Source organism: Seriola lalandi, unplaced genomic scaffold (genome assembly GCF_002814215.2).
Source record: "Seriola lalandi dorsalis isolate HSWRI2012SDOR001 ecotype SW California unplaced genomic scaffold, Sedor1 jcf7180002054322, whole genome shotgun sequence".
Classification (NCBI taxonomy): Eukaryota; Metazoa; Chordata; class Actinopteri; order Carangiformes; family Carangidae; genus Seriola; species Seriola lalandi.
Genome location: NW_019524875.1, coordinates 237,434 through 264,285, shown reverse-complemented (window position 1 = coordinate 264,285; position 26,852 = coordinate 237,434). Strand labels below are relative to the sequence as shown.

The following is a 26,852-nucleotide window of genomic DNA, read 5'->3' as shown; positions in this document are numbered from 1 at the left end:
TTTTTTTTTTTCTGGGAGGATTAAAAGGTGGCTTGTCTGTTCTGAAAGGTGTTTTAATTCCTTTTAGGGTGATTAAGGTGAAAGACAATAGAAAGAAATAAGAGTGGTGTCTCCTTCTTCTTTGCTGCCTCCTCAGAGGAGCTGAGCGGGTTATTTTAGAGCAACGTCCTCAATCTCTGCCTCGTTGACATCACTGAAGGACGGCACACACACATACACACACGATCATTTAAAATTGCAAATAAACCATACTAATTTAATTCAGTCATCATCGTCTCTCCAGATGGTTTAATTAAAACAGCAAGTAATTATATTACTTTTAGGCTTGTTTCCAAAGACCTCACTCATGCTTGAACCTACTATTTAATGTTTTTTTTGTTTTTTTTTCCCCCCAAGTGGAAGGGCTTTCTTCAAGAGACGACTTTGCTTGCTTGTTTGACAAATTCTGCGGGGCTCCTGTCTCAAATTCGAAAAGCCTCTTTGTAGTTCGCCGTGATTCATCTCTGATTTTGTGTGTGTGTGTACAAGGCTCCGGTGAGATAAGAGCAAAGCCTCGAGTCGATAAGGGAGAGAAAAGGCAAACGTATAAAAGACGAATGTTGAACGCGCTGAAAGGAGATTGCGCCGATGCGTGTTTTTCTATCACCTAACTGTGCCATGGAAAAGAAAAAAAAAAAAAAAGGGGGGGGGGGACCAACGACACTTTTAAATAGCTCTCTCCCAGTGTGTAGCTTCTCTTAATATTCAAGGACAGTGAGCTGTGCGTTCACATGTGTTCAGAGAAACTGTGTAGCAATTTGTTATGCATTGAATTCATTCCTGCAAATACTGTGTTGTGCGGGTAGAATAAGCCAAACACAAATCCTCTGGATAAACGGCTCTGCGATGTTTTCACTGACATTTTAAACCCAGAAAAGCTACTTATGGCCACAGGAAATGTTTTTTACTGTCTACAAATCTATTAAATGTGGTAACACGACATAATACACAAGTGAGCATAGAGCATGTTTCCTCTTGTAGTGCTTAAATCAGCCAACACGACATGATGGCACATGTAGCCGCACATATTCAGTGTCTGTTTACTTGATTCAAGAATTTTCCTCATAGTCTGAAAACTGAAAAATGGATGGTCTCAAGTGGAGGATCTGAAGTATGAGTAGTCAACTGAAAGTGCTTTTATACATCAAGTTTCTTCACTTGCATCTTAAAGTTTCTGTTTGAACCACATCTCCAAAATCCTCCTGAGCTCTCTATCAGATCTTCTTACACACCTTGATATTATCTTCACACAATAATCAGATTAAATAAATCTGTGTAATGTATTCGCTTACACTGTCTTCCACATGTTTTCTCTCCATTAAACCGCAACAAGCCAACAAGGCTACAAGGCCACAACATCAGGTGTGCTCTCTAAACTCATTTTTCTCTCCCTTCAGGACTAACCTTGAATCTGCGAATCAAACCTTTCCTCTACAGTTCTTCATACAAATGCCTTTGAATATGGCTGGAAGACAAACAGACTCGTCATACTCATGTTGATCGACGTATAAAGAAACTGAAACCCAATGGAAGTTTTTAGTTTTCCTTTTTTTTTTTAAGAAGGGCTTGTTTAGTTTATAGCAGGGGTATTCGATTAAAGTAAAGGAAAGTTCAGAGTTAATAATAACAATTGAAAATTATAATAATGTGCTTAATTTTACAAAATGAAATAAAAAGTGTAGCTTGACTTCCCATTTTTCTCTTTAATGATTAACTCCAGCAGTAAACCAACAGTCTCAACCAGTTTTATAAAAAAAACAAAAAAACAATCTACAGCTGTAAAAAGCTTTTCTCTTTCTCTCCCTCTTCTCCCTTCTTCGATGTCGTCTCTCAAAGTGTGTGCGTATCTCACTGACTGTCTCCAGTTGCAATGATCGGCTAAGTGGCGTCACATGACCACTGCCATGAAGGCAAGAATAGCTGCGCCAGTTAAAATACAAACGCTCAAAATGTAATATTTCGGATAGGACGCCGTCTCGGTCCAGATCCGGAATGTGGTCGGCCTGTGAGTGAACTCTGGTCTATAGTACAGTGACTCATGTACATGCATGAGTCAGGCTGAGTAATAGCTATGTAGCTCTATGTAAAATACATTTACATCTGTAGTTCCGTTGGTCCAGAAGAACCAGCAGGTGTAAACATGACATCCTTACGTCACCCCCTAAATTCCAGGGACCTGACAACAAGTCACGCAGCGCTTCAGTGAACCCAAAGCGATTCTTCTCCCACAAAGTGCTCACCAAAAAATCACTAATTAGGAGCATTATTCGTCGACATATAGTTGTGAGGATAGTTACTATGTGGTTGCTGCGAGTAGAAGACGAGAAGAAACCTCTTTTATAAACACCTTTTCAGTCTTTGTATGACTCCTTCCACTCGTGTGCTGACGGTGTTATGTGTGTTACCATGGTAACCAAAGGATCCTGCATAAATATGGGCTAAACGTAACATAAAGTTTAGAGTTTAAAATCCGATCACCGTCAGTAAATGTTTCTAATAGTAGTTTATCTTTGGAATTCATGGTAAAAATCACTAAATCCTGATTATTTAAATGGAAAATCTTCAGTATCTTCAGAGTCTGTGCTGAACTGGGTATAAACCGGGCCTGAGATCATTTATTCGAATGTCACATTAAAAGCATGTTTCATGGAGAATGCAACTCTAGAGCTTGAACTACAATGCTTGCGTGTGAATATTGTAAGCGAATTGTGTTTTTTTTTAAGTGGCATTAACCACTCTGCACTGAGACTTCCAAGTTAAATGTGTAAGCACACAAAACATGCATCTAATCTAACGAACAGGAGGCATGCACTGGTCGTGATGTTGAAATGGCAGCATCCACGTTGTCGTCGAGTTGAAAATGCCACAGCAAACATAATGAACTGGAGCATTGCTTATGCATTAAAGCACCATCCTGTTGGCTTATAGAAGCCATTCAGCTGAAAAAAAAAAAAACGGCTCTTAATATGTCATTAAGAGACATTAGCAACATGACATGGGCCGCAGATGGAGCCAAATTACACGCCAATTAGATGTCAGTGGATGGGCCGATAGATGAGTCGATGGGAATGAGTATGGGGGCTTTAGCGCATTGTCATGCATTTTAAGAAGTTTATTTCCCTAAAAAGGTGGAAAAAATGAGAGAACTATCTGCGTGATGAGGCACCAAACATCTGGAGATACTTATCATGATGCATGTCTCTGTAATGGACATTCAGACATTTAATCAGGCCAGACGCAGCGAATGCGGCAACCCTTTAATGCACAGGGCACGAGGGGTGACGTCATTCCCTGCCTTTTTTTTTTTTTTTTTTTTTTTTTTTTTAATTCAGTGCATCAGGCAAAACACGGCGACAGAGGACGAATGAAGGACCACCTACTTAATCTGTGGAGAGAGGAGGAGTATGTACTTAAGTCAGACTTGAGGGCCAGCTCGTAGGAGGGCGGCAGATGGCTGAGGTTCTGGAAGGACCTGGACAGGGACAGGTCGTAGGGCTCCGTGGCTGAGGTCAGGATGTTGTTCATCCGCTGGGGTCTCTCTACAAGGGGGACACAGGAGGAAGCCGTGCAGTGCAGTCAGTTCACAGAAAGTCAGAAAGATTGGGGTGAACGGCAGCTTTTAGCTTTTGTCACACCATCTGATGGATCTACTGGAGGTCAGCCTTTGGAGATCTGCCTGGTTGAATCTCTGGATGTGTGGCCTGGTGCTGCAGTGGTTACAGGTTTTCTTTGGACCATTTATTCCAAATTAAATAATAGCATGTTAAAACTTATGCAGGGAGCAACTTTATATCATCTGAATTTACTTCCTGAAGAGAATTTTTGCCTGCTTTATTTGACTACAAGAATCTCTTGCAGCCGATACGAACTGTAGCTACCTAGCAGCAACCACTGTGTTAAGGAGTTTGTACTGTATTTACCCTATGATGTGGAAAAGTTTGGTTGTATTATTTTCTTCCAGACAAGATTTTTTTAATATATTCTCAGTCGGTTTGAACATTAATTCACTGGTTTACCAAATAAGACCAGTAGACAGCTACATCTTATTCAGAATAACGCTGCTGCTGCCGCTGGGTTACACCTACAACTAATAAGACAGAGCATGGCACTCCAATTCTCCGGTCTGTGTACTGGCTGCCAGTCACATACAGAGCAGAATTTAACGTTTTACTTTTTGTCTACAAGTCACTAAATAGTCTTCAATATTTTTCTTAAATGTTTGATGTATAGCTAGCAGGTGTCTAAGATCTGCAGGAGCTGTCAACTAGTTGTGTGCCTTTTTACTTCTATTCTGTATGCTTCTTTTATATCTGAACATCTCCGATCTACTTGGGTTTACTCGTTGTGCCCAGAATCAGAACTGCTAAAACTGTCCGCTCATTTAAATCAGGGCATAAAGCATCACTTTTTGCTGCAGCTCACCAATAAATTACATACGCTAACATCTTTTTAATCCTGTGCCGTGTTTGCATTTGTGTCTGAATGGTGCTGTATAAATAAACTTGCCCTGCCCAGCCTACTGTTAAGCACCTTGAATGACCTCTGTGTATGATAATGTGCTCTTCAAATATATTTACCTCGCCTAATTCCTCATACAGCTTCCAAATAAGCAAACTTTTCTTTTTTCGCTTGGCTGAATTTAAGATTCCTCAAATGATTTTGTCCTTTGCAAACTTTACAAGAACACCGTAGCAGTTAAGAGCTGGTTATAAAGAGCAGTTGAGAAATTGTGCAGTGTTTTTCCTGCTAAGGCAAACTATACTCCCTGATTTTTGAAGGGAGTCTGGTGACTTTCACCCCCTGGGCATCCGATGTTATTGTTCATTGAATGTTGACAAGTTGTAGCATCAACACAATTTACTAATCTGTGCTTATTTGCTTCTGAGGCAGCTGGAGACTGCATCTGTTAACTGCAGCTCAAGTGACACTTGTTTTTTTTTTTTTTCTTCAACAGTTCATTTTGAGATATCAGTGATACGTGCGGCACCGTTAAGGCTCCCTGCGCTGCGTGTTGCTCCCGTGGCTTCAAGAATTTGGGACGCCCAGTCATGGGTCAGGAGGCACAGCGGGTGGGGAGGGCTGGGATACGGGCAGGGACTCTGGATTTAAAAATAGGACCGGGCGACTACTGCAGCAAGGAGGACAGGGACACACAACACCGAGGAACATATGGTGTAGAGGGGAGACGTTCACTGAGTCGGAAAAAGTGTGTGTGCAGGTTTGTAGGGAAGGTAGAGCCGGTTAGAGGAGTGAAGGACGGAAAAATAATGTGCAAAGAAAAGATTTAGAGATTGGACTAAAGGTCATGGATTCTAATGCAGCGGCGTGAAGTTTTGTGACTGCAAAAAATACAAAAGCGCTTATTAAAAAAATGAAAGAAAAAGGAGAATAAAAATGACCCCCGGTGTGCAGATAAATAATTTTGATCTCTACATGATACATGACGAAGAAAAGATGAAGAAAAATACACATAAACACCAAGTGCATGTGTATTACTTACCGTATCTCATTTGTCTGTGGGCTAACAAATCCAAGTGAGAAAAAAAGGATCAATGACAATCAATGTGCACAGAATGTTTCAACCAAACCTCCCATAACTGGAGGCTGCCATGGGTTAACACAAAGACCAAACCAGCAACTCTTGAATTATGCATCGCAGCTACGATCCTCGTCAAAAAGCTAAATAGACTTCAAAAGCACCGTTTGAAGAGTTTTATTTGGTGGTGAAAAGTACTTTTGAAATCCATTTTCCCAGTGAACAGGCCGCACTGTTTAAGAGGCAGACAGGCAGGAAGTGGACTGCAGCACAACGTTAATGGTGGAAAACTTTGTATAATGACTCTTAGTTTTGAACCTGAAAACACCGACACAAAACGTCTGGCTGTGCGGATTTCAGAATATCATGGAGGGGGATTTTTGTAACAAATAAGACCTGATTCCCTCTTTAATTACACGGTGTTTCATTTCATTGGCATCTAGTTTCAGGACCGTTCAGTAATTCCACACTGAAAGCTGCTCCCCTTCCACACAAAATCACATTTAGAGAAATAGATGGGATGCAATAACAGCAATTGGGTTTTCAATAACTTTGAACTGCACAGATGATCCTTTGATTATCATACACTTTTTTTGTTTTTTGCTTTTCATTTTCTCTCGAGACTTCTTTATCAGCTCCTTAGATTTTAATTTCCCTCTGAAAGATACACTTTGGTCGTTTGACTTGGAAAATAGTCTACTTCAAGAACTGTTTGGCTCACGTTCATTCAGAAACAGATAATAACGCATATAAATTCCAAAGTCAAATCAGGTCGATCACCACCATCAAATCTTGGCCTAAACTTCACAGAAAAGATGCAGCGTGATGAGATCTGGCAGCACATTACAAAACTTACATTTTCATTACAGGTTTACTGCTCTACATTAGTGTGTTTTCTTACCCAGTTTAGGAGTGAGCGCGGTCAGGTCCAGGTGGCTGTGCTGATAGTCGTGGTGGTGGTTTCCTGGTGTTAAAGAAGAACAGGAAGAGTTAACGCGCTGGCTTCAACTCACAGCAGGAAAAAAAAATCTGACATAACGGGTGTAAATATACTTTTGCACACTCTGTGTTTAGTCCTCGCCCTTGATGTTGAAGGGTCAGTTCACTCAAATCACAAAAGAAAATAGACTTTCCCTCTTGACTTTTGTGCTATCTAGCCATGGTGTTTTCCCAGTCTTTCAGATTTCTTCAGCAACCCCAAAGAGGTAGAAGTAGAGGTCTGCTTACAGCTTCCAGAGTCCAAACTAAACACGAAGAGGCAGCATTTAGACCTGCAACAAACTTCCAGAGGGAAATAAGACTCTCCCCAACTGTAATAATTTAGTGATCAATTGTATTATCTTCTTTACTGTTTCATTTTCAGCCAGGGATGTCAATGTCAGACCCACCACTTTGGTCTGGACTGAAATATCTCAACATCTATTAAATGGATTGCCATGAAATTTGGTGAATAGACACACACACACTGTCCCCTGAACATAACACATTGTTTATAGCAAATAAACTTGTGCTCATTTGTGCACCCAGGGGCGTGTTGGTCTTAAAATGGGGTGTGGTCAGGCTCATTGTTGGCACATTGCTATCTTGTGATGCAATGTGCGATTGACCAGCAAAAATCTGGTCAGTTTCATCATTTCACTCTTATTTTAAGGACGTATTATCAAGAGATTGATATGCACCTACAGAGGCGGGCGCACAACACACAAGCAGAGTGAGCCAGTGTTTCCCGTTCATCACCTAAACTAAATTTGTCCACCACAGCTTCATAATGAACCGACTGTTTATTCACGTTTCTCATAATGTAACATAAAAGATCTTTAATGCGATTTGTGCCGTTACTTGTTGGCAGAGCTGTGCTCAGAGCATGGATTCGCTCAGCCCCTGAGCTTTGCCCCTCAGGGTGCACAGAGCTGCTGGGTGCGTGCGTCAGGACTGGACTTACTGGTCAGTCACAACATGTGATCAACTCACCACAAATAGAAACTAACTCTGTGTAAAACACGGCATCATGATATCAATCAATCAAGCAGACTTCATTTGTATAGCACTTTTCATACAAACAATGCAACCAACCCCCCGTCCCCCCCTCACACACACACACACACACGCACACACAGAACAATAAATGAGCAAGTAATAAATAAAAACAATAGAAATAACACAATAATAACAGGAACTGAGGAAAATCTATCATGAATCTCATAAATTTGCTCTGAGGAAGGATAATAATTATAGCAATCCACCATGGTGCAAGCACGCCTGACTTTTAAAGGGGGTGTGAGATTGCACTCTGATTGGTTTATTGCATGTTATGCCTAAAACACTTTTCTGCTGTGAAAATAGTAAAAGTGATGTGGACACGCCCTGAATGCATTCACACACTCTTTGGACTGTTCAAATAGAGCCCTTAAGTCTTGTTTAACGCATTTTGAATTGGCCATTTGCAGGTAATGTGTTGTATAAATAACCTTGTCTTTACACCTGCATTATCTAGATGTTACAATGGTCAACCCGGGATAAAACACTAACCCTCTCTTGCACAACAAGCTGCTGTAACACTGCGATAAATGTCATCCTCGTGTTCAGCAGATTATCAGGTGTCTTTTCCATCCACCCCACTGCAGTCAGTGTTTGCTGCATCACCAGATATAAGAGCTTTGATTTGTTCAGTGTGTCTCCAGTGGGCAGTAAACTGTCAACGCTCAGTTCTGGGTCTGTGAGTGTTGCTTTCATTTGACAGAATCCACAGTGAAATGCCGCTTTGCCAAAATGATTGATTGCAGCCTCTCTTTAAAAAGGGAACATAGAACATGGCTGCACCTCATGGTGATCCATCTTTGCTGTAAGTGACTCATTTGATGTTGCGCTAACATCGTTATGTGTTGTTTGAGTGGTTAAAGAACAAAGCAACATCATCTGAGACCTCCATCACTGAGCAGAGATGGTGGTGAGTGCAAATAATTTCAGAGTGGAAATACTGCCTTTATTCAATTACACCTGGTTTTTCTGAACAGCAGAGCGTACAAAGCATAGATATATGACGGTGGTACCCTTATTTGCATTTAAATATATTCATCTATCATTCTGTAAGAGTGCTAAAGACAATAAAAACACAGCTCTGATAGCTAAAAACAACGACTGCGAGCGCTCTAGCTAGCTGTGAACAGACGACAGGAGGCTGCTTTCGCTAAAGATCAGAGCTGATGTTCCTCTCTCAGCGGATGGATGTGGCATTTCTGACAAATGTTGTTTGACTTTTGCTAAATTACTCTGCTATGAACTTGAACTTCAAATTAAATTGGTTTTGCACCAAATAAATAACAGCCTTTTTTTTTCCACAGCAGAGAAAGCGACTGCCATATGAATTTCACACATTAAAATGTAGCACGAAGTGTTTAACCGGGGTTCATAAGTTTATCACCCTGCGAGGATGTAGTTTTCCTTGGTCCAGGGCTTACATGTGTGTGAGATATCTGAATGTTATTGCTGGTATTTTGCAGCAACTCTGGCACTAAAAATAATATGTAATTTGTTCTCGAGCAGTGAGCATTTCAAAGAAAAGTCTAGTCCCAGCAACACAATGATGTATCCCAGGCATGATTCAAACCCCGGGATTGTGAGAGATCGCGCAACATGAAGCAGTCAGAGGGAACACATTCACCACCCAATGCAGTTATTTCTGAGGCTGGAGAGGTTTAGTTTTGTTTGGTCTGTGGATAACAACGTCATCTGAGCTCAAGTGGAACCGAAAAGCTCCAGCAAGGTGCCTGGAAATGTGATTCTATCCTGAAGTAAACTGCTGCGATCTGAACAACCCGAGGACCCCAACAACATGGTGACTAATCACATATTCAGTTCTGCCTCCATTGATTCTAATACATACCAAGAAAGGACAAGTTCATCATGCAAATCTGAAGTCACAGGCACCAGAATCTGATTCGTAGAAAAACAGTTGACTTCAGGAAATGAATTTTAGTGCACTGTTGTTAATGTTGCAATATATCACAGTCTTTTAAATGTTTGTCGTTTTGCACCTGCGATTTCACCTGCTGTTGAGATGCTCAAAAATCTATAACATGAAGGAAGATAAAGGAACATAATACACTAACTACATAAATGTATGAAGACAGCTGAACACTCCTCCCATATGTGATTCTTCAACATGTCATTCATGGGCATCAATCTGCTGCTTTAACAGACTCCCTCCTTCTGCTGTCAGTGTCCCCACCAGATGTTGGAGCCTGACAGCCTGCAGGGATTTTTCTCCCATTCAGACACAACAGCATCAGTGAGGTCCAGTGCAGGCTCATAGTCAGTATTCAGTTCATCCCAAAAGGTGCTGGATGGGGTTGAGGTCATGCTAGTCAAGATTTTCTACAACTGGGAAAACCATTTCTTTATGGACCTTGCTTTGTGCGCAGGGGCTCTGACAGAGGAAGGGACGAACACTGTTATCACAAAGAGATGGAAGAAAATGATTGCCTCAAATTATGTTGTGTGTTGTAGCGTCAGAGTTTCCTTTTACGGGAACTACAGGGCCTCTACACAAACACAGGTGGGTCAGTGTGTCCACCTACTTTTGGCCATATACTTATATCCACCCCAACAGTGTTGTAAAAAAAACATAATACACATAAATGCATTAAACAACATCACTACTAAATACTTATAATATTCAAATGACATAATGACATAGCTACAAATGGATTTAAGAGGTAAAAACAGATTCAGGTACAACATTTATACACAAATTGATGAATGATCCTTTGCAGTATGTTTTCACTCAACAACAGTCAGATTTACAGGAAACAGACACAGTAAGAGCTAAATTTCAAATACCCCATTTACACCTGCCATTACAATGTGTTTTGGATGACTGGATAGAACTTGACCACATGAAAGTTCAGGCATAAGACGCACTGAGGACAGATTGTGGTCCGATCAGCCAAACCACGTCCGGAGGTGTTCAGGGACGCATTGTGACCACACTGTGTAAATTGCAACCGCGTTGTCAATCCACATGCAACAGCTACATGGACGGAAATACGACTGTTCCAAAACAGCAAGGTAGCAATTAGGCAGCTAGCGGCCATTAGCAAAGCAAGCAAACAACAATAATGCAGCTGCACGGATAACTATCTTCCTCTTCTTGTTCTATCCTTTTTTTGTTGTTGTTGCTATGCAAACAAGGAGGATGTGACCTGAGCTGGACAGAGTGATTGCACCTCAATGTGGATGCTGGAGACACATATTAATATCAGGTGTAAATGTAATCAGGTTAAATCAGGGGTCACTAATATACTTATATGATTGTATCTAGTATTTTATGTTACAGTTGTTTTTATAATATATAAATTATGTTTCAGTTATAAGAGATGCTGCCACTATTTTTGCAGCAGGAAATATCGTGATATTCGATATTAATGAAATATCAGCCCAAGCCTGACACAGTGTTTTGGTGAATTTCACATATTCAAGCACAAAAAAACATTGTGCAGCCTTACATCAAACGTACAAAGGAAAATTAATGTTAACTGTTGCTGCTGCAGTCATGTGACGCCAGTGGTGACTGAGAAAGTGGAGCAAATGTCAGGAGATTTCTTCATCCTCTTCTAAATTTCAGTTGTAATCATTCACACTGAGGCGGTGACGGAGCTCAGCACTAGTATGCGAAGTATGTGGAGGAGAACATACCTGCTAAGTGTTAATACATAATGCAGCAGCTCTCACTGACAGTACAGCGTGTCACATGGATTGGCTGGAGTAATGCAGGCGGCTCTGTCATAAATGAATTGAATGCTTCCAGGTTCCAGCGGGTGGACAGAGGGGATCCCACTGTGACCCAGATCCATTTTAAACGCCTCGCTCTGGGGAAGCTGATGGACAGACGCGGGCTACAGAGAGAGAGAGCCCATGCTATGTCATTATGCTGGCAGAGTGTGAAGTACCATGTGGACCTGGTGGGACAGATCACCTCGTTTTGCCCTTGTGCATACGAATGTGTGATGGAGAGGGAGAGTGACATAGAGGGAAACTGGGAGAGAAAAGAAAGACGTGAGCATGCTGTCAATCTGTGTCTCTGCACCTCTAATGGATCTGTGATGAGCGAACCTCAAATGGAGACATTTCCAAATGAATTACCAAAACCTGAAGAAGTTACGGAAGAATTACAGATAATCAGAAGAAATCACTATCAATTTATCATCATTACTTTGTGAAATCTTTTAGTATGAAATTATTTGAACAAATAGTCCCCAAAATGTTTAAAGACTGAAAAATCAGGACCTACTCAGGAAATTAAAGTTCCTTTGATACATTTGTGTTTGAACTCATACTGCTTCTCTGACGCAGTGAAGATAAAATAAGCACATGCTTGTTTCTTTGCCCCCCATTATCCGCACGGTTCCGCGGCCATGATCTGGCACATTCTATACGGCGTGATTGTCAGATGTTTCTTCCACATCTGGACCAATTCTGGCACACACACAGACAACGTCAGACAATACTGAAGGATAACAGTCAGAATCTGCCCAGATGTGGGCCAGACTTGGGCTGAGGACCGTGGCATATCTTGATGTCTGAGGTGGTCCCACACCTCTACATTATAGCATTTCTTTTCAGCGGATCTGCTATGGAGCTCTTGATGGCTGAAACAACCGGCCAATCAGAGCTCATGCATGTGGTAGAAGTGGGCGACGTTTTCTATCACAATATTTTCCATCACAATCTCCTATCGCAATATTGATATTTATCAGGATAAAGTATATTTTGTAATCATTCAATTGAGAATCCGCTGGATAAAATAAACTTGTCTGTTACTGGCAGTGACTTACACAAGTGTTAAATCCAGGCATTCTGTGACTTTAATGCATAAATCTTAAAGACCATCATCAAACATCACAAACACTCATGTGAAAAGTAGCACTGGTGATTTTTCTTTTGGGCTGTCACAAATCTGACAAGAGCTGTTATTTTAAAGTCAACAACAACAAAAAAAATCCATTCCAAGTCCTACTATTTCATACAAGCCACAATGAGCGTTTGAAGGACACTGTCCGCATGTTGTCTTTGCACTTTTTCTTTTCTCTTTTGGAGGACACTACATTTTTCTGCAAATTTTTCTGGCTGTGGTTTTGTATCAGATATCAAGTGGCAAAGAGCAGCACAGCTACAGCAAACGAGAGAGATGTGAATGTATGTTCAAGCATGCTGGTATTCATTTTTGATGTCCTTCTCTGCCTCTTAATGGTCGGTCTCAGTGCACTGGGAATTTAAAAAAGTCGCTCTTTCCCAGTAGCATTTTCCCACTCTGTGCACTCAGTTATGTTATTTCTCTCTGCACATGAATGAGTCCTGTAAAGACCAGGCCTTTTTACCAGTCGCATCCTTTTCCGACAACAAATCAGTTAATTTTCCATTTCACAAGCTGCAGCTGGGAAGCAAACTATCCTGGACATTTCAATGCTGGATAAGAATTTTCTTCCACTGGTACACTGCTCCACACAAACAGAGTCTCTCTCGACCTTACCCATGCAGTGTCGTGAGCGTGGCCGACGGCGTCTCGGGGAGCACCGGCTTCTTGGGAGTCTGTGAATTACTAACAAGGATAAGCACAGATTTATCTGATGTCTTCTTCGATATGTCAGAAGTAACATCACACAAAGCTGCCGTTATCCTTGCCGTGGAATATGGGACTCCATGAATGAAGAGGAAAACTGAAGGATCCCGGTAAACAGTTGAGGCTGGAGTGAGGTCTGGATGACGAGAGAAAAACCTGTAGAGTCTGCTAAAGACATACTGTTGTAGTCTTGTGCAACAGCCCTGGATGGATGGAGTGTCTCTTGAATATTTGTTTTCCAGCTATTTTCACCTGCTGTTGAGATGTAACAGCCTCCGTTCTTCTGGTTTCAGGCTTCCCACCTGATGCTCGAACATGGCTGAAGGGATTTTTCTCCCATTCAGCCACAAGAGCATCAGTGAGGTCTGAGTTAACACCTGAGGCCTGGTTGTTGGAGAAAAACCTGCACTGTGATGAGAATCTGCAACAATAAAACACAACACAAACTGACTAACAGTTTGGCCCACACATTATATGGCCAAATGTATTGGGACACAAATCATAATGCTGTAATACAAAGTGTGCTTCCACCTTTGTGGCGACAATTTGTGTTTGTGTTTGTGTTTGTCCCATTTTGTTTCCATTTCAAATATGTCCCAATGCCCAAAGCAAGGCTCACTGGTTTTCCCCAGTCAGAGCGTGACAGCACAGAGTCCTGAGCTCAACCCCATCCAAAACCTCTAGGTTAAACTGGAGTACCAAATCCAAACAACACTTTAACACCTTAATATGCATTTTGACTGAAAATACCACTATTTAATCAACACATTAAAAAAAAGAAAAATGCAAGAGGTCGTGTTGGTGTGGTGCTTCAAGTGTCGTGAATCAAAGAAATTCAATCTAGAAGACCGTTTTGAGTTGGAAGGCTTATCAAGATGTCAAAAGCGTCCACGGCTGTTTATACTGCAATGTGAAAGAAGAGTATTTATCTTCAAAGTTATCACAATGACAACAACTACATCCTCTGCATCTCAAAGATCACGAGGTAAACAGCAGAATCAGGCAGCGAGCACAACATGCAACACAAAATATGTGCAGGGTTTCGTCGGCAAACTAGACTCTGACCTTGTGAGTAAACACCGAGCGCAGGACAGCGGGGAGCGGGGCGTGACGACAATAACGTCGCCCCGAGGGGAAGGTAGACTCAGAAGCGGATGCTGGGATGGAGGTGGGGCTGATGAAACGCTATCTGAACACCGGCAGCAGCGTGTGACGGTGTACGATTTCAGGTGAGTGGTGTGGCAGCAGGCGGTATGTCATAGCAGCGTAGCGGAGGACTCATGTTGGTCTGCCTGAACTCACAGGATTCACCTCGTTAATGCAACAAGAACATCTGCTTGTACATGTTGCGAGACACTGTGGCAAAAGATTCTTTGCTGCATTTTTTTTAAGTAAGAGCTGTTGTGTTGATACACCTGCCTCGTCAGTGCAGCACGCTCATTGAAATGCAATGCCAACATTGGTCTAATGCGGCATTCACGTCACATTGAGCAGCCAAGTGTGAAAAACTGTTCATGTCAGCCTCTGAATTGTAAAATGAATTTCTGACAGCGATATCTCCAACTTTCTGATAAGAACCATCAACAAACTGTTGGTGGAATGGCTGCAAACGCACCATCGGATCATAATAGTATCCAATATTCACATTAATACGATCAGTTCAATTTGTTTGCATCTGATTTCACTTGGACTACAAACACGAACAAGTAGCAAATCTAGGCTATTTGTCCGTGACTTCAAGGTTAGCACGGGGGCTAAACACTTTGTTATTCGGCTTTATTACTTGCTGTGTTTGCCATCAATCTCAAAGTGTGAACACTCCCAAGTCAGTTTTTCCCAGCAGCAAACACTCAGCCTTCATCCCAACATCAGCTTCAGTTTGACCTCACTAATGCTCTTGCGTCTGAATGGCAGCAAATCCCTGCAGCCAGGTTCCAAACTCTGGCAGAGTGGAGGCTGTGACAGCAGCAGATTAGCGCCTGTGGTTTAGAAATTGCATGTTCAACAATCTCATGTGGCTGTAACTTTCTGGATACCCACATACATTAACATACAGTGAACCCAATACACTGAAAAACTGAAAATACTGCGTGTGACATTAGAAAAAACCATTTCATTGCTCCTTGAAACAATCAAAGAAAACTTTTCTTTCTTGTTGAACGTACATGGAAACCGAAGACAGATCATCTCATGCTGGAAACAGTTTAATGACAAAACTTTGATGATTCGAAGCTACAAAGGGAGAATTTAATAAGGCTCATGGCTCAAACTGAAGACATTATGTGGCAGAAGTAATTAAGAGAAAACGCACCGAGCATTTTAAGACTTTCTCCTAATGTTTGGTGTGAAGTGGAGGCAGCAGAGTCTTCCAGAAATGAATTATCCACTAAGTTATTTTCCATAATTATGCTCCACGTTTTCCCGTAATTACATTGGTAGTTTGGCACAAAGCAAACTGTTGATTAGCAGGTTGATGAAACGATTAAAAGGCGGAGAAAAGGCAAGGCTTTGTCAAAGATACCACAAACTGGAAAATTACCACAGAGATCTTTTAATGACTTTGCAATTATTGGCCGAGCTTGGCTGCTTGTTGGCATTTAGCAGAGAGCGGCACAGGATACCACATCTAAATGTTTACACCTTTCACTCCAATTCTGAGAAAGCGTTTTCAGTTGAGACTTGGTTAATTTGGCTTGACGCGAGTTCACACTTTGATCAGTCATGCGTCATGTAAAATTCATAGTGAACTAGAAATTCACCCTGAACAGATGAATGAGGATTACGCATTGTTTAGCTTCTGTTGTGCACCTCAACACCTCTGAAGAGGTTGTGTCCCATCCAGGTGATAACATTGTGTTAAAATTGTGTTTCCTTGGCTCTTTCAGTCCCATCTTTATTTCTGACAGTACTGTGTTTGCCTGTGTGGTTCAGACACCCCCCACTCCCCCCTCCAAAAAAGAACAGGGACAGGAGAAATGAGACAATCGGCTCGGCATTACACATGACGACTTCCCACCAGGGGCCCCTGAAGCCGAGGATCTTTGTTTCTGCCGTATTGATTAGGGATTGTGTGTCTCAGCTCCTGGGCGCGTCATGCTCTCCCGACATGCTTTTTCCAGTCAAGAAAAGGCACAGTCTGTTGTTTCCAACCTCCCCACCTCAGGCTGACCTTGTGACTTCTTAACAGGAATATGAAATACCAGCAGACAAACTCTCTGAGCTCTCCAGAGCCTACAGGCCAAAGAAACAGTGATAAATGATCATGGAGGGACAAGGAGAGAAAAGAAAGCTGCGCCTTTGAAATACACACTGTGTAAAATATCCATCTTATCCAGAGTTGTAGTTACCGTTGAACACACTGAGGTCACAGCCACTTTATTTTCTAATTTGTGAGTTTTAGTAACTCAGGGGAGTTTTGGTTCTCCAATTAAAAACCTGGTGGACATTTGGGTATTTGATGAGCTGATTCCAGTGGTTTTTTGACTCCAAACATTTTATTCCTGTCAGTTTGGAGAAGGCTTTGAAAACCATGTAAACTAATTAATCTGAAAAAATATTCACTTCGCTCATTTGACGATTTTTCAGTAAAGAACCAAAAGTATCTTTAAGGAGAAAGAAAATAAAGTTGACGTAATCAAAGCCTTAGCCAGGATTTCAGACATAATGATGTCACAAATCCGAAGCTCACAACCTGAAAGAAATTTGTTGACCAGCCACCAGAAAAAGTAAATCTGACAAAACAAACAGTTGCCTATTTACACATTGAGAATGTAGCAGCATTTGCAGCAATGTGGGGCTGTGTTTGTGTCCGCCTGGTGAACATTTATGTTTGTTTTTAGCTCTGCTTTTGGTCTCCACCAACTCCTGACAGAATCAACAGTGTCTGCTGTTTGGTGCTGGGCAGGTGTACAGTGGGTTTATAAGAGCTCTCTTCCTGAAACTGGAACAAGGTTGATGACACTTTTCAAATTACACAGTGATTTGGTTCATGGTTAATATAAATTTTAGAAAAAACATTGATTAGTGCAGCTTTAAATTGTTCTTTTGTAGTGGACTGTGTGGATATAACTGACCATAACTGCTGTGCTTCTCTACACGCAGTCACTCTGTTCAGTCTGTGGATAAGGTGACAGTCTCTATAAGAAAAAGTGTTTCGGGGGGGAATAACTTCCTACTTATGTGTGTTAATAAAAAGACACACACATTTGTGCAGCAAAAGAATAAATTGTCCGTTGCTATTTTCCTACAATTTCTGCACTGTTTTAATTTCCTCCATTGTATATGATGGTCTGCAGTAAATGCTGCTGTATTTCAATATATGAATGGAGATGAATTACTTCAAATTACATTTCATTTTTTACAGAACAAAAAGAGATAAAACGAGAGAGAATGAGAAAATACCAGGAAGTTTGTTTCAGTAATGCTGAACCAACACTGTAAAACGGGGCCTCTGGCTAACATGGATGCTGAGGAGACTTTTTCTTTCCTCTGCAGATGTATTAGCTCACTTTTCTTTTCAGAACTGGACAGAACAGCCTAAGATTGGTGTTCCTGGAGGAAAACAAAAAGAGAAAGAAAGAGCATCAGTGTTTCACCATTCACTGATTACTCAGAGAATCTGTTCTCAGGAAGCTTTTCAGTAAGTGGGTGTTATTTTACAGCCGTTTCCGTCAGTGGAGCATTTATTGGCTCGGTGCTGGATGTCTTTGAGCAAGTGGCTTTGTCTCCTTCACACTTCTGTCACTTTCAGAATTAAAGCAACAAGCAGCCTTTTTCTTTCCAGCCTCATGAGCAATGTGCGATGATTAGAACAGATAATTACATCTATTTACATATAAATGTGATTGATACTTGTCCTACAGAGTTAAGCTTCCTTAAGCTGCCGCAGGAGCTGTTTGCCACTCATCTTGTTATAATCTATCCATAATATTTGGATCCTTCATCTGAAGTTACCTAATTAAATGATCATTCGCGACGAGTAAACAATTGGGGATGATGATGCTAATTAACGATGGCAGAACACTGTGAGGCGGCGCGTGTTCAGAGACGCCACTGTTGCATTCGTCTGATGATGTTAATTAGAAGACTTTGTTTAATACGGCTTCATAAAGAGATGGAGTAGGATCTGTTTTTCCTCCAGTGTGACGGAGCGGCTCCGTCACTGAATACTGGTAGCGTGCGCACAAATACACACACACACTCACTAACGCTTGGTAATAAAGCTCGTTGTTATCCGTCGATTCAGTGGCGCGACCAAGGGTGCACACTAATATTTTCATTTACATTCACACAAACGTTATATTTGTTTATTAGTTGAAGTGCGTGGCTTATCCGCCTCGCCGTCTCCCATCGATGAGTTTGAATGGCAAAACAGGGGCGACATTTTTCTCTGTTGCATAGTACGTTTTCGCGCGCTTTCATGGTCACGTGACCTTCACAATTATGTTTACCATTTATTCAATTTTGCTGCAAATGACTTGGTTCGGTCGAGGGGGAAGTATCTTTGAAAATATAGCTAATCCCTGTTGTTATTGTTGGTATCACTGTCATTTATCTCATTATTAAAAAAATTTAACCGGTTACATCTTGTTCTATGTTGTTTCCCTGTTTGGGCTGTAACACATGTTTAAAATATATTTTGGTTTAAGAAGCTGTAAATGGTTTGTGTGGTTAAAAAAAAAAAGGAAATATGTAGATGTGAAGCCTAGTGGGAGGGGCTATGGATTTAAAAGGGGCTGGCTTACAGAAAAAGTCATATCTAATGAACTTCCAAAATTGTGTGTTGGATTGTATTTTTATTTATTTTTTGAAAGATATGCATTATTGAGGAATTGTGTTTTGTAATATTTTCTACTCTTTTACATACAGTATTTTGTCTTTGTGTCTTTTATCTTTTCACATTTGGTTTGTAAATGGTTTTCATTGTTTGCACCTCGGGAGGCCAGCATAATAAAGATTACATAATCATAAAATCGTTCAAATCTACCTGTGTTTCCTAAGTTTTTATTTATTTTTTTATTTTTTTTGGAGACAATGCAGCTGCTCACTGTGACACTGGGCCTAAATGATCAGGTGCTGTCATCCACAGTGTCGACTTGCCCTCATGAGAGTCTGAGATGAACACTTGAGTGATAATGCCAGCACTCATTCAAATTTGAGCGCAGTGGGACGTTTGGAAATGTCAAGATAAACCCAAATGGTTTTTTAAAAAACAGGAGGACATTTTTTTGGAATAGATGCGGCTAAATCTGATTTGAATAAACAATGGAGCAACAATATCTTGATTGTGTATTCATAGTTTAAGACATAATCAAGTTTGTGCTCCTTCTCCCTGCTGTGCCTATTAATTTTTATCAGCTCCGCCTGAAGCCGCATGAAGGTGTTCAGAACATTTTCTCACTCTGTGCAGCCTTGTGTCAAACATGCCCTCTAGTCAGGTCGCGCCTCAACAGGTACACAGTCAGACTGCTTATTAAAACTTTGGCTTTGAGCCCAAACAGCCACTGGGTTCTTGCGAGCCGGTGACGTGCCTACAGCTAGCCAGTAGGCTGCAGGTGGAAAGGTACCAAAAAAGGTGTTGGGTTGGACGTTTAACCCCTGGGTCAGAATGATCCTCCATCATTTCCTTTGACTTCCTGTAATAATCCTGACACACTTGAGGATTTTTACTCATTTATGTAGTTGATTATCGTGGTACACCGTGCCCTCTGAAGATCTTCATTGGTGGATTCTGCTCTTATTGGCCATTTTAACGGTACAAATAACAATAAAAAAAATTCAATCCATAAATTTGAAAAACAGTCAGTATCTTCCAAGATAACACATATGACATGCTACTTCTGCTTTTGCTACAGAGACCCTAACCATCAATTTCTGGTGAGAATAAGACCCAAACTGAAATTATTACAGCAGCCAGTGCAATGTGGATTAAGATGAAACATCTGACAACAGAAGCTGTCCGAGTTAAAGTTAGTTAAATTAGTAATGACCTTCTGTAACACCTGCTGTCCCCCAGGGATCACTCTTTCAACCCCCTACTGTTTTCCTGTAGTCACATTCATTGCCTCACTGTTGACACCTAAAACACACTCATGTTCCAATAAACAGTCACTTAGCTCCTTAGATTCCAGCCACAGTGATCTGTTGAGCAGTGTCTGTCAGAACCAGCTGATGTCCACTGTGATGGACAGAAAAGTTCTCTCAGGCCAAAATGTTTGGAAATTAATAAAATTTACTTCCGTCCCTACATGGTTTACCAATGGACTCAAGAAGACATCCTATTGGGTACTTTTGAATTTAAAGTAATTCAAAAATAATTAAAATGTGATATCTCAGTGGTGTAGAAAAGAAAAGCAACTTATATCACTTCATCACTACCCCCTTGCCAATCCAAGTTTTTCTCACCTATTGTATTAATATTTCTACTGTGTTTCAGTGTTTGTACACCAGCTGTAAATTTCCCACCACAGTAAACACATGCATAAATGTAATAACTAGAGAGAAAGAAAAAACTGCACTGCAGTCCTTGCTAGGAGGCGAGTTAATTGACTGTTTTCACTGTGCGTCCGCAGTTGTTAGTTGTCAACCCGCCGCTCACAGCAACCCCCCACACACACACACACACACCTTCCTGATTGCTAATTATACAACACCAGAGAAGCCCGCTGTGAAAAGGTATCTCACTACTAACTTGCTGTATGAAAATCTACTTGTAAAAAAAAAAAAAAAAAAAAGAAAAAAAAATGTTTCTTTCGTGGACGATCTCCTGCTTGAAATGTGATATTGACCTGAGGCAGGTGGGTGTTGAAGATATGAAAGAAATAAAACCTGATCTGATGCCGTGTTATTTCATGTAGCCTACGAGGAAAGAAGTGAGGTGAAATCAGATTATCACAACAGGAGGAGAAAGGATTTATTTTAATGGATAAAAGATGAAAGAAAGAGGCTGAATGTGCATGAAACAGTGAAATGATTGTCGGGGCTTTGTATTGGAGCTTTTGAAGAGCCGTCTGGTTCATACAAAAGGAGAGGTCAGCAGACAGATAAGGGGGTGTGGGGGGGTGGGGGATAGGTGGCCTGTCGTACGCACAGGTGAAGAAATCCCACACGAAAACAAAGAGAATGAGAAAATACAGGTGAGAGCAATGGATGGATGCAACCCTCCCAGGGATGAGAGACATTTTCTGACCTAGGCAACATCAAAGAGGAAAAGGATGAACACCAAGAAAGAGTGAAACCAACCTGTCCTGTGAGATTATGGTCTTGGCTTATCCATGGCAGCGACTTGAAGGTATTTCATCTAAAGCCGCGTCTTATTTCCAGAATAAAGCTACATGTCGACGCAGGAACAGAAGGCACCCTGGAGGATTTGTCAAAGCAACTGCATATTGAATTTTTATGACATTTTTAAAAAGTTATTCTGAGACAATCCTGGTGGAATTTGGTTCTGTCTGTCTGTGTTGATTCAGCCCATTGACCATGCTGGTGGGGGCTGTAAGTGTCTCTTTTGGTAGTACTCCCGGGGAGGCACCAAATATAGTGGCTTTAGAATCATTAAAAAGGATTTTTCCTCAAGGTACACAGTGTTTATTCTGCATGTTTTAGTGCATGTGTAATTCTCTTTTGTCTATTCTGCCCCCAGCAAGCGAATCAGGATTTGCTCCCTGGTCAGCAAAGCTCAGCAGGAGTAGGTGAGTAAAAGAAAAAAAAAAAATGCATGACTTCTATAAATGGTAAATCATAAATTGACAATTTTTTCTGCTGACATATAGGAACTAGCATCCACTAAACGCTTAACTTTTCGTCAGAGATTTCAACCTTATGTCATGTGATGTGTCTCTAATTTTCCCATACTCACACTTGCTGTTTTGAGGGCATGAGAGCGTTCAAATTGAAAAGTACAGCAACATGCAATGTGCCACGAGTACAAGGATGTTGCTCTCAAAAAAGGCCAAAAAGCTGAGTCTAAAATGATAGATGCTTCTCACCCTCAACGGTCACCATCTTGGCTACATAGCGGAAGGGGAGCGGCCACTGATGTATTTTCAAATTTATGAAAACTGAGGAGGGAGGAGACGCTGGCGACGCAGTTGGCAGAAAACACACACAGGAAAGTAAAACGTTCATTTTTAGTCAAATGAGCAAAGCAGGCAACAATCACGGTCACCTGTTGCGATGCACAACGGCAGCATTTGATTTGAGACAACGCTATTCTGTCAAACTTCACGCACCATGTCAGTGAGTATATTGTGTTCACAGTGTATACTACATGTGAGTATACTAAGTGTCTGAGACAAAGCAGTGGTCTTCATCAGCAGGAGGAGCTGGTCAGCCGTGGAGATATAGTGAGTAAAAGCTCCAAAAGAAAAATACAATTACCAAGGTCTGCAATGAACATTCACACTTAAAGGTGATTGTCATTTTGATGAAATCATCATTATTCTTTTTGACCATTAAAGCCCAATATTTTCCTCTTCTCCTGTGTTTTATTTTGAAGTTTTGATCCATAAGCAGATATATTTGTGGTTTTAAGAACCAAAAATCATCTCAGTGTAGTTTTAAATCTCCTCTCTCAGGCTTCTCTCTGGAGCTCTAGTAACAACAGATCGCTGAGCCAATCAGAAGAGAGGAGGCTCTGAGCCTCTCTTCTGGCTTTTCTGAGTGATTCTATAAAATATATAACACATTTTAACATTTTATAACACTCAGAGAAACCAAATCCTGCAAGGTTGGATGGTGGGTCCAGGTGGGCGTGGCTGGGGGCATGGCTGAGAGCGGTGACTGCTTTGTTGTGACATCACAGAGTTACAGAAGTCCTGACAGCTCATTTTAAGGCTCAGTTTCTGAACACAGGCTGTGTGCATTTCTCTGTGGACTGAGCGCTTTGATACTTTCACAGCATTAATATAGAACTTAGACCTGCTTTATAATCAAACAACACATGAACATCTCACTTAATACAATATGGAGCCTTTAATATTTTTGATCTGTAAATGGCGTTGAAGAATGTCAACAACACACGGTAAAGTCTTCTGGTTGTTTGCTCTGTCCTGGTTTATAACTACAAAAATATTTCATTTATACTGATATAAAACAAAGAAAATGAGAAAATCTGATGAAAGAAGAAAATGTTTTCTATTTGCATTTAAAGAAAATAAAACTGGTTCCTTTTAACTTGTCTCAATCCCCTGTGCAGTCGATCACACTCAGTCCGTCTGTGAAGCCATGTTTTCCTGAGCTGTAGTGAATGACAAAACATCGACACCTCCTGCTGTAATGACATTTGCAAATCCAAGAGTCTGCTCCCTCCATCCCCTCTGCTCACAGATACTTTGCTCACAAACAGATACTTTCTTCAATTTAAATACATGAAATGTAGAGCCAGTGGTATGTTATCCTCTGCTACTGCTGCGCGGGATCCTGCAGGTATCATATAATCACACGAAATCCTTGAGTTTTAATGAAAGCTGCAGAAAAGAAAAGGATTTTGCTTCCTCTGCACGGAGAGGATGAACACTCGGAGACCCTGGGGCATTCATTTACAGTTAGAGATGAAGAAGAGAAATAAAACAACAATTTGTGAGATTGATTTGTTTGGAGCCGCGTTGTGCCTTCAAGTGTCTCCTCACATGGCGGAGTAAATGAACTTCCTGCCCCCTCTTTGTTTTCCATCTGAAGCCTCCTGCTGTCAGTGAGCCTCCGCCTGTCATATTTTGATCTTTGCTTTCATCTCTCACACCTTTCTCCCAATTTAACCAAACATATAAGGCTTTTTAATTAGAACCCAGGAAGGAAGCTGATTCACTTTTCATGTGCATGGTTGAGATTACATTAACCTAAGCAAAATGTGTCTTTACTTGCGAATATGGGCCTGTGGCTAAACCACTGTGACGATCACACAGACAGCACTTTATTTAAAAAATAAAATAAAATACAATACAGGAAATTGCACTTCGAGGACCTGATAGATGAAAACTAAATAAAAACTGAGCCTAGCCAAAAGTGAGAGATGAAAACGCTGAAGGAAGAGGTGTGTAAGGGAGTTTAAAAAACACCCCTCTGCGACTATGAGAACAAACAGCATCCAGGCACTTCTCACAAGATAGAGTGATGAACTAACAAGCCCTCGGAGTGGCTCGTTTTTTCCACCTCTTGCTGTTCCTGTTCATTTTGGGTGCCAGACACATCTGTCTGTGGGTTTGCAGGGGTTATGACTGCTGGGAGATGAAATCCCAGCGGGCATTGCATGACTGGAATCCATGTTGTGATTCAGGCTGCCTGTCTTGTCGGAGTGCGTTGCTCCTGACAAGGAAACATGATGTCAAAACAGGCGCTTTACAGGAGAGCAAAGAGCGGCTACACCGACACGCTGCGCCACAGAACAATAATGGGATGAATTGGTTGATACCAACAACTCCCTGCCTGTCTTGCATTTTCAAGGGCAGTGCTATAAGTGAGAAATAAAGTTTTAGCAATAACGCTAAGCAATTTTGGCCACGTAGCAAAATGTATCTGTGTGGAGCTGTTTTTTGTTCTCTTTTTTTGTTTAAGTTATTTTTTAAATTGTTATTATTATTGTTTTACCTGCAGTGAGAGACAGACAGGAAAGTTGGGGAGAGAGAGGTGGGATGACATGCGGCAAAGAGCCTCGGGCCAGACTGGGCCGCTGTGGTAAAGTCCGAGCTCTCATGGTATGCGCTCTACCAGGTGAGCCACTGGGGGGAGACCCTGGGGCTGTTTTTCATGGTTTGGCCACAAGAGAATTTTAATGCTGCAGTCAACCCCACCCAACACCTGTGGGTTGCATCAGTGTTGGACCTCGCTGATGCTCTTGCAGCTGAATGGCAGCAAATCTCTGCAGCCAGGAAAGACAGAGCAGCGGAATGGAGGCTGTTACAGCTGCAGATTGATGCCCCTGCTTTTGATTCATCCAATATGTCTTTACAGCGTATCGCAAAACTTGAGTGCATGTTGACACGGGGTCAAAGGACATTAGTGCCACAGAATGAAATGTGACGGGAGCAACCATTACGCATAGTGATGAATCCTGGCATTGAAGATCTAATCTTACGTTTGACTTCTACTGAAACAGACCAAGTAGTTTTTAGACTAATTTTGCAGTCTTAAAACACTGGCATGTTTATGTGCAAGATTCAAACACAGGTTGTGTTCTCAGTCAGTCCAAATACTCCGACAAGAGTTCCTGCAGAACCTGATTTTCTTGCATGTGATGGAAATATACTTGGCCGCCTGTAAGCAGATCGTAAATACTGTTAGCGCCTCGTTTTTCCAAGTGATTCTCGCTAAAAAACTGAAGATTAATCAAACCTCTTATCACCTTTGAAGATTAAAAACAATTGAGCACAAACATTTCAGGCTTATAATTAATTTACAGTGCTTGGTGTCTGTTGGGATGAAAGCAAACCGGAGATCAGCATTTGAAAGGAGCCGGTCTTAGGAGGGAGGAGGAGGCTACGCCATTGCATCAGGTCACAAATAAATGCACCACAGCGGGAAAGACGGCTTCAAATAATATCCTGCTAATTAAATTTCTCCAAAAGTTGAAGCGAAAGCCATTAAAATGACTCCAGTGCTGTTTCAGTGGAGCATTATTGAAATTGCATTCATCTGAAGCACATCAAGAGATTCAAATGGTGATAAGTGAAAGAATTAACGGAGCCACTGCTGGGTCCCATCAGTGTTTCACTGCTCTCCTCCACACAGCTGAATGCATCATTCTTTACACTGTGCATGGTTTAAAAAGCTATTGTGTGAAGAGGCGGCTGCTCGTAAAGTCTTCAAATGGAACTTTATTCACACACAGTCCATGATAACAGAGTAAAACCAAGTATACTTGATGTAAAAGTTCAAATCAACGCTCACCGTGGCCACATGACGCATAGATGGTACAACACGTTCCTACATAGACTAAGGGATGTAGGGTGGGGGTGGAAGGGGGGTGGCTTGGTGGTACATTGGTTATCACTGTCGCCTCACAGCAAGAAAGTTGTGGTTTCGAATCTACCTGTAGAGTTTTCAATGTCCTCCCGTGCGTGGGTTTCCTCCAGCTTCCTCCAACAGTCCAGAGTCACGCAGGTTAAGTTAATCGCTGACTCTAAATTACATGAGTGGTTGTTGCTATACAATTAGCCCTCTGATAGACTGGCAACATGTCCAGGAGGTACCCTACCCTTGCCCAATGTCAGCTGGGATTGGCTCCAGCCCACACCCCTAAAAAGTTTAAGTGGTATAGCTAATGAATGAATGAATGAATGAATGAATGAATGAATGAAGAACGTGGGGTGTCCTGGTGGCTCAGGGGTTAAAGGTGCCGACTGTGAACCGAAATGCCCCCGTTACCCTTCCGGAAGGCGACCGTCTTATGCTTGTCATCTCTCACCCTCTATCATGTCAGCTGGCTAATGATGACATAATGACAGTCTTCATTCGCTTCATGCATGTGACATTAGACCATGTGCAGCCAGTGACAGTCAGAGACCAAATGTGCAGTTGAATTATTTTAAGGAGTTAGTCACTTTCAATGATTTCTGCAGCTACACATCTGGGAAAATTGAAATTATTTTTTATTGTCATTTGGCCTTTTCCTTGTTTCCTGGTCTTCATGTTCTCTTCATTTGATCTTTTATTGTAAAGCACCTT

At 41.4% G+C, this 26,852-nt stretch overlaps 1 protein-coding gene across 1 annotated transcript in view; it reads right to left on the bottom strand.

Moving 5' to 3' along the window:
- shisa6a (shisa family member 6a) overlaps positions 1-26,852 on the bottom strand; it is a 77,711-nt gene that overhangs the window by 6,464 nt on the left and 44,395 nt on the right. Inside the window, exons 6-8 of the mRNA XM_023406972.1 lie at positions 6,477-6,539; positions 5,540-5,560; positions 3,450-3,578 (exon numbers count right to left, since the gene is read on the bottom strand). Coding sequence (XP_023262740.1) covers positions 3,450-3,578; positions 5,540-5,560; positions 6,477-6,539 — 213 coding nt within the window. The remainder of the gene's footprint in view (positions 1-3,449; positions 3,579-5,539; positions 5,561-6,476; positions 6,540-26,852) is intronic.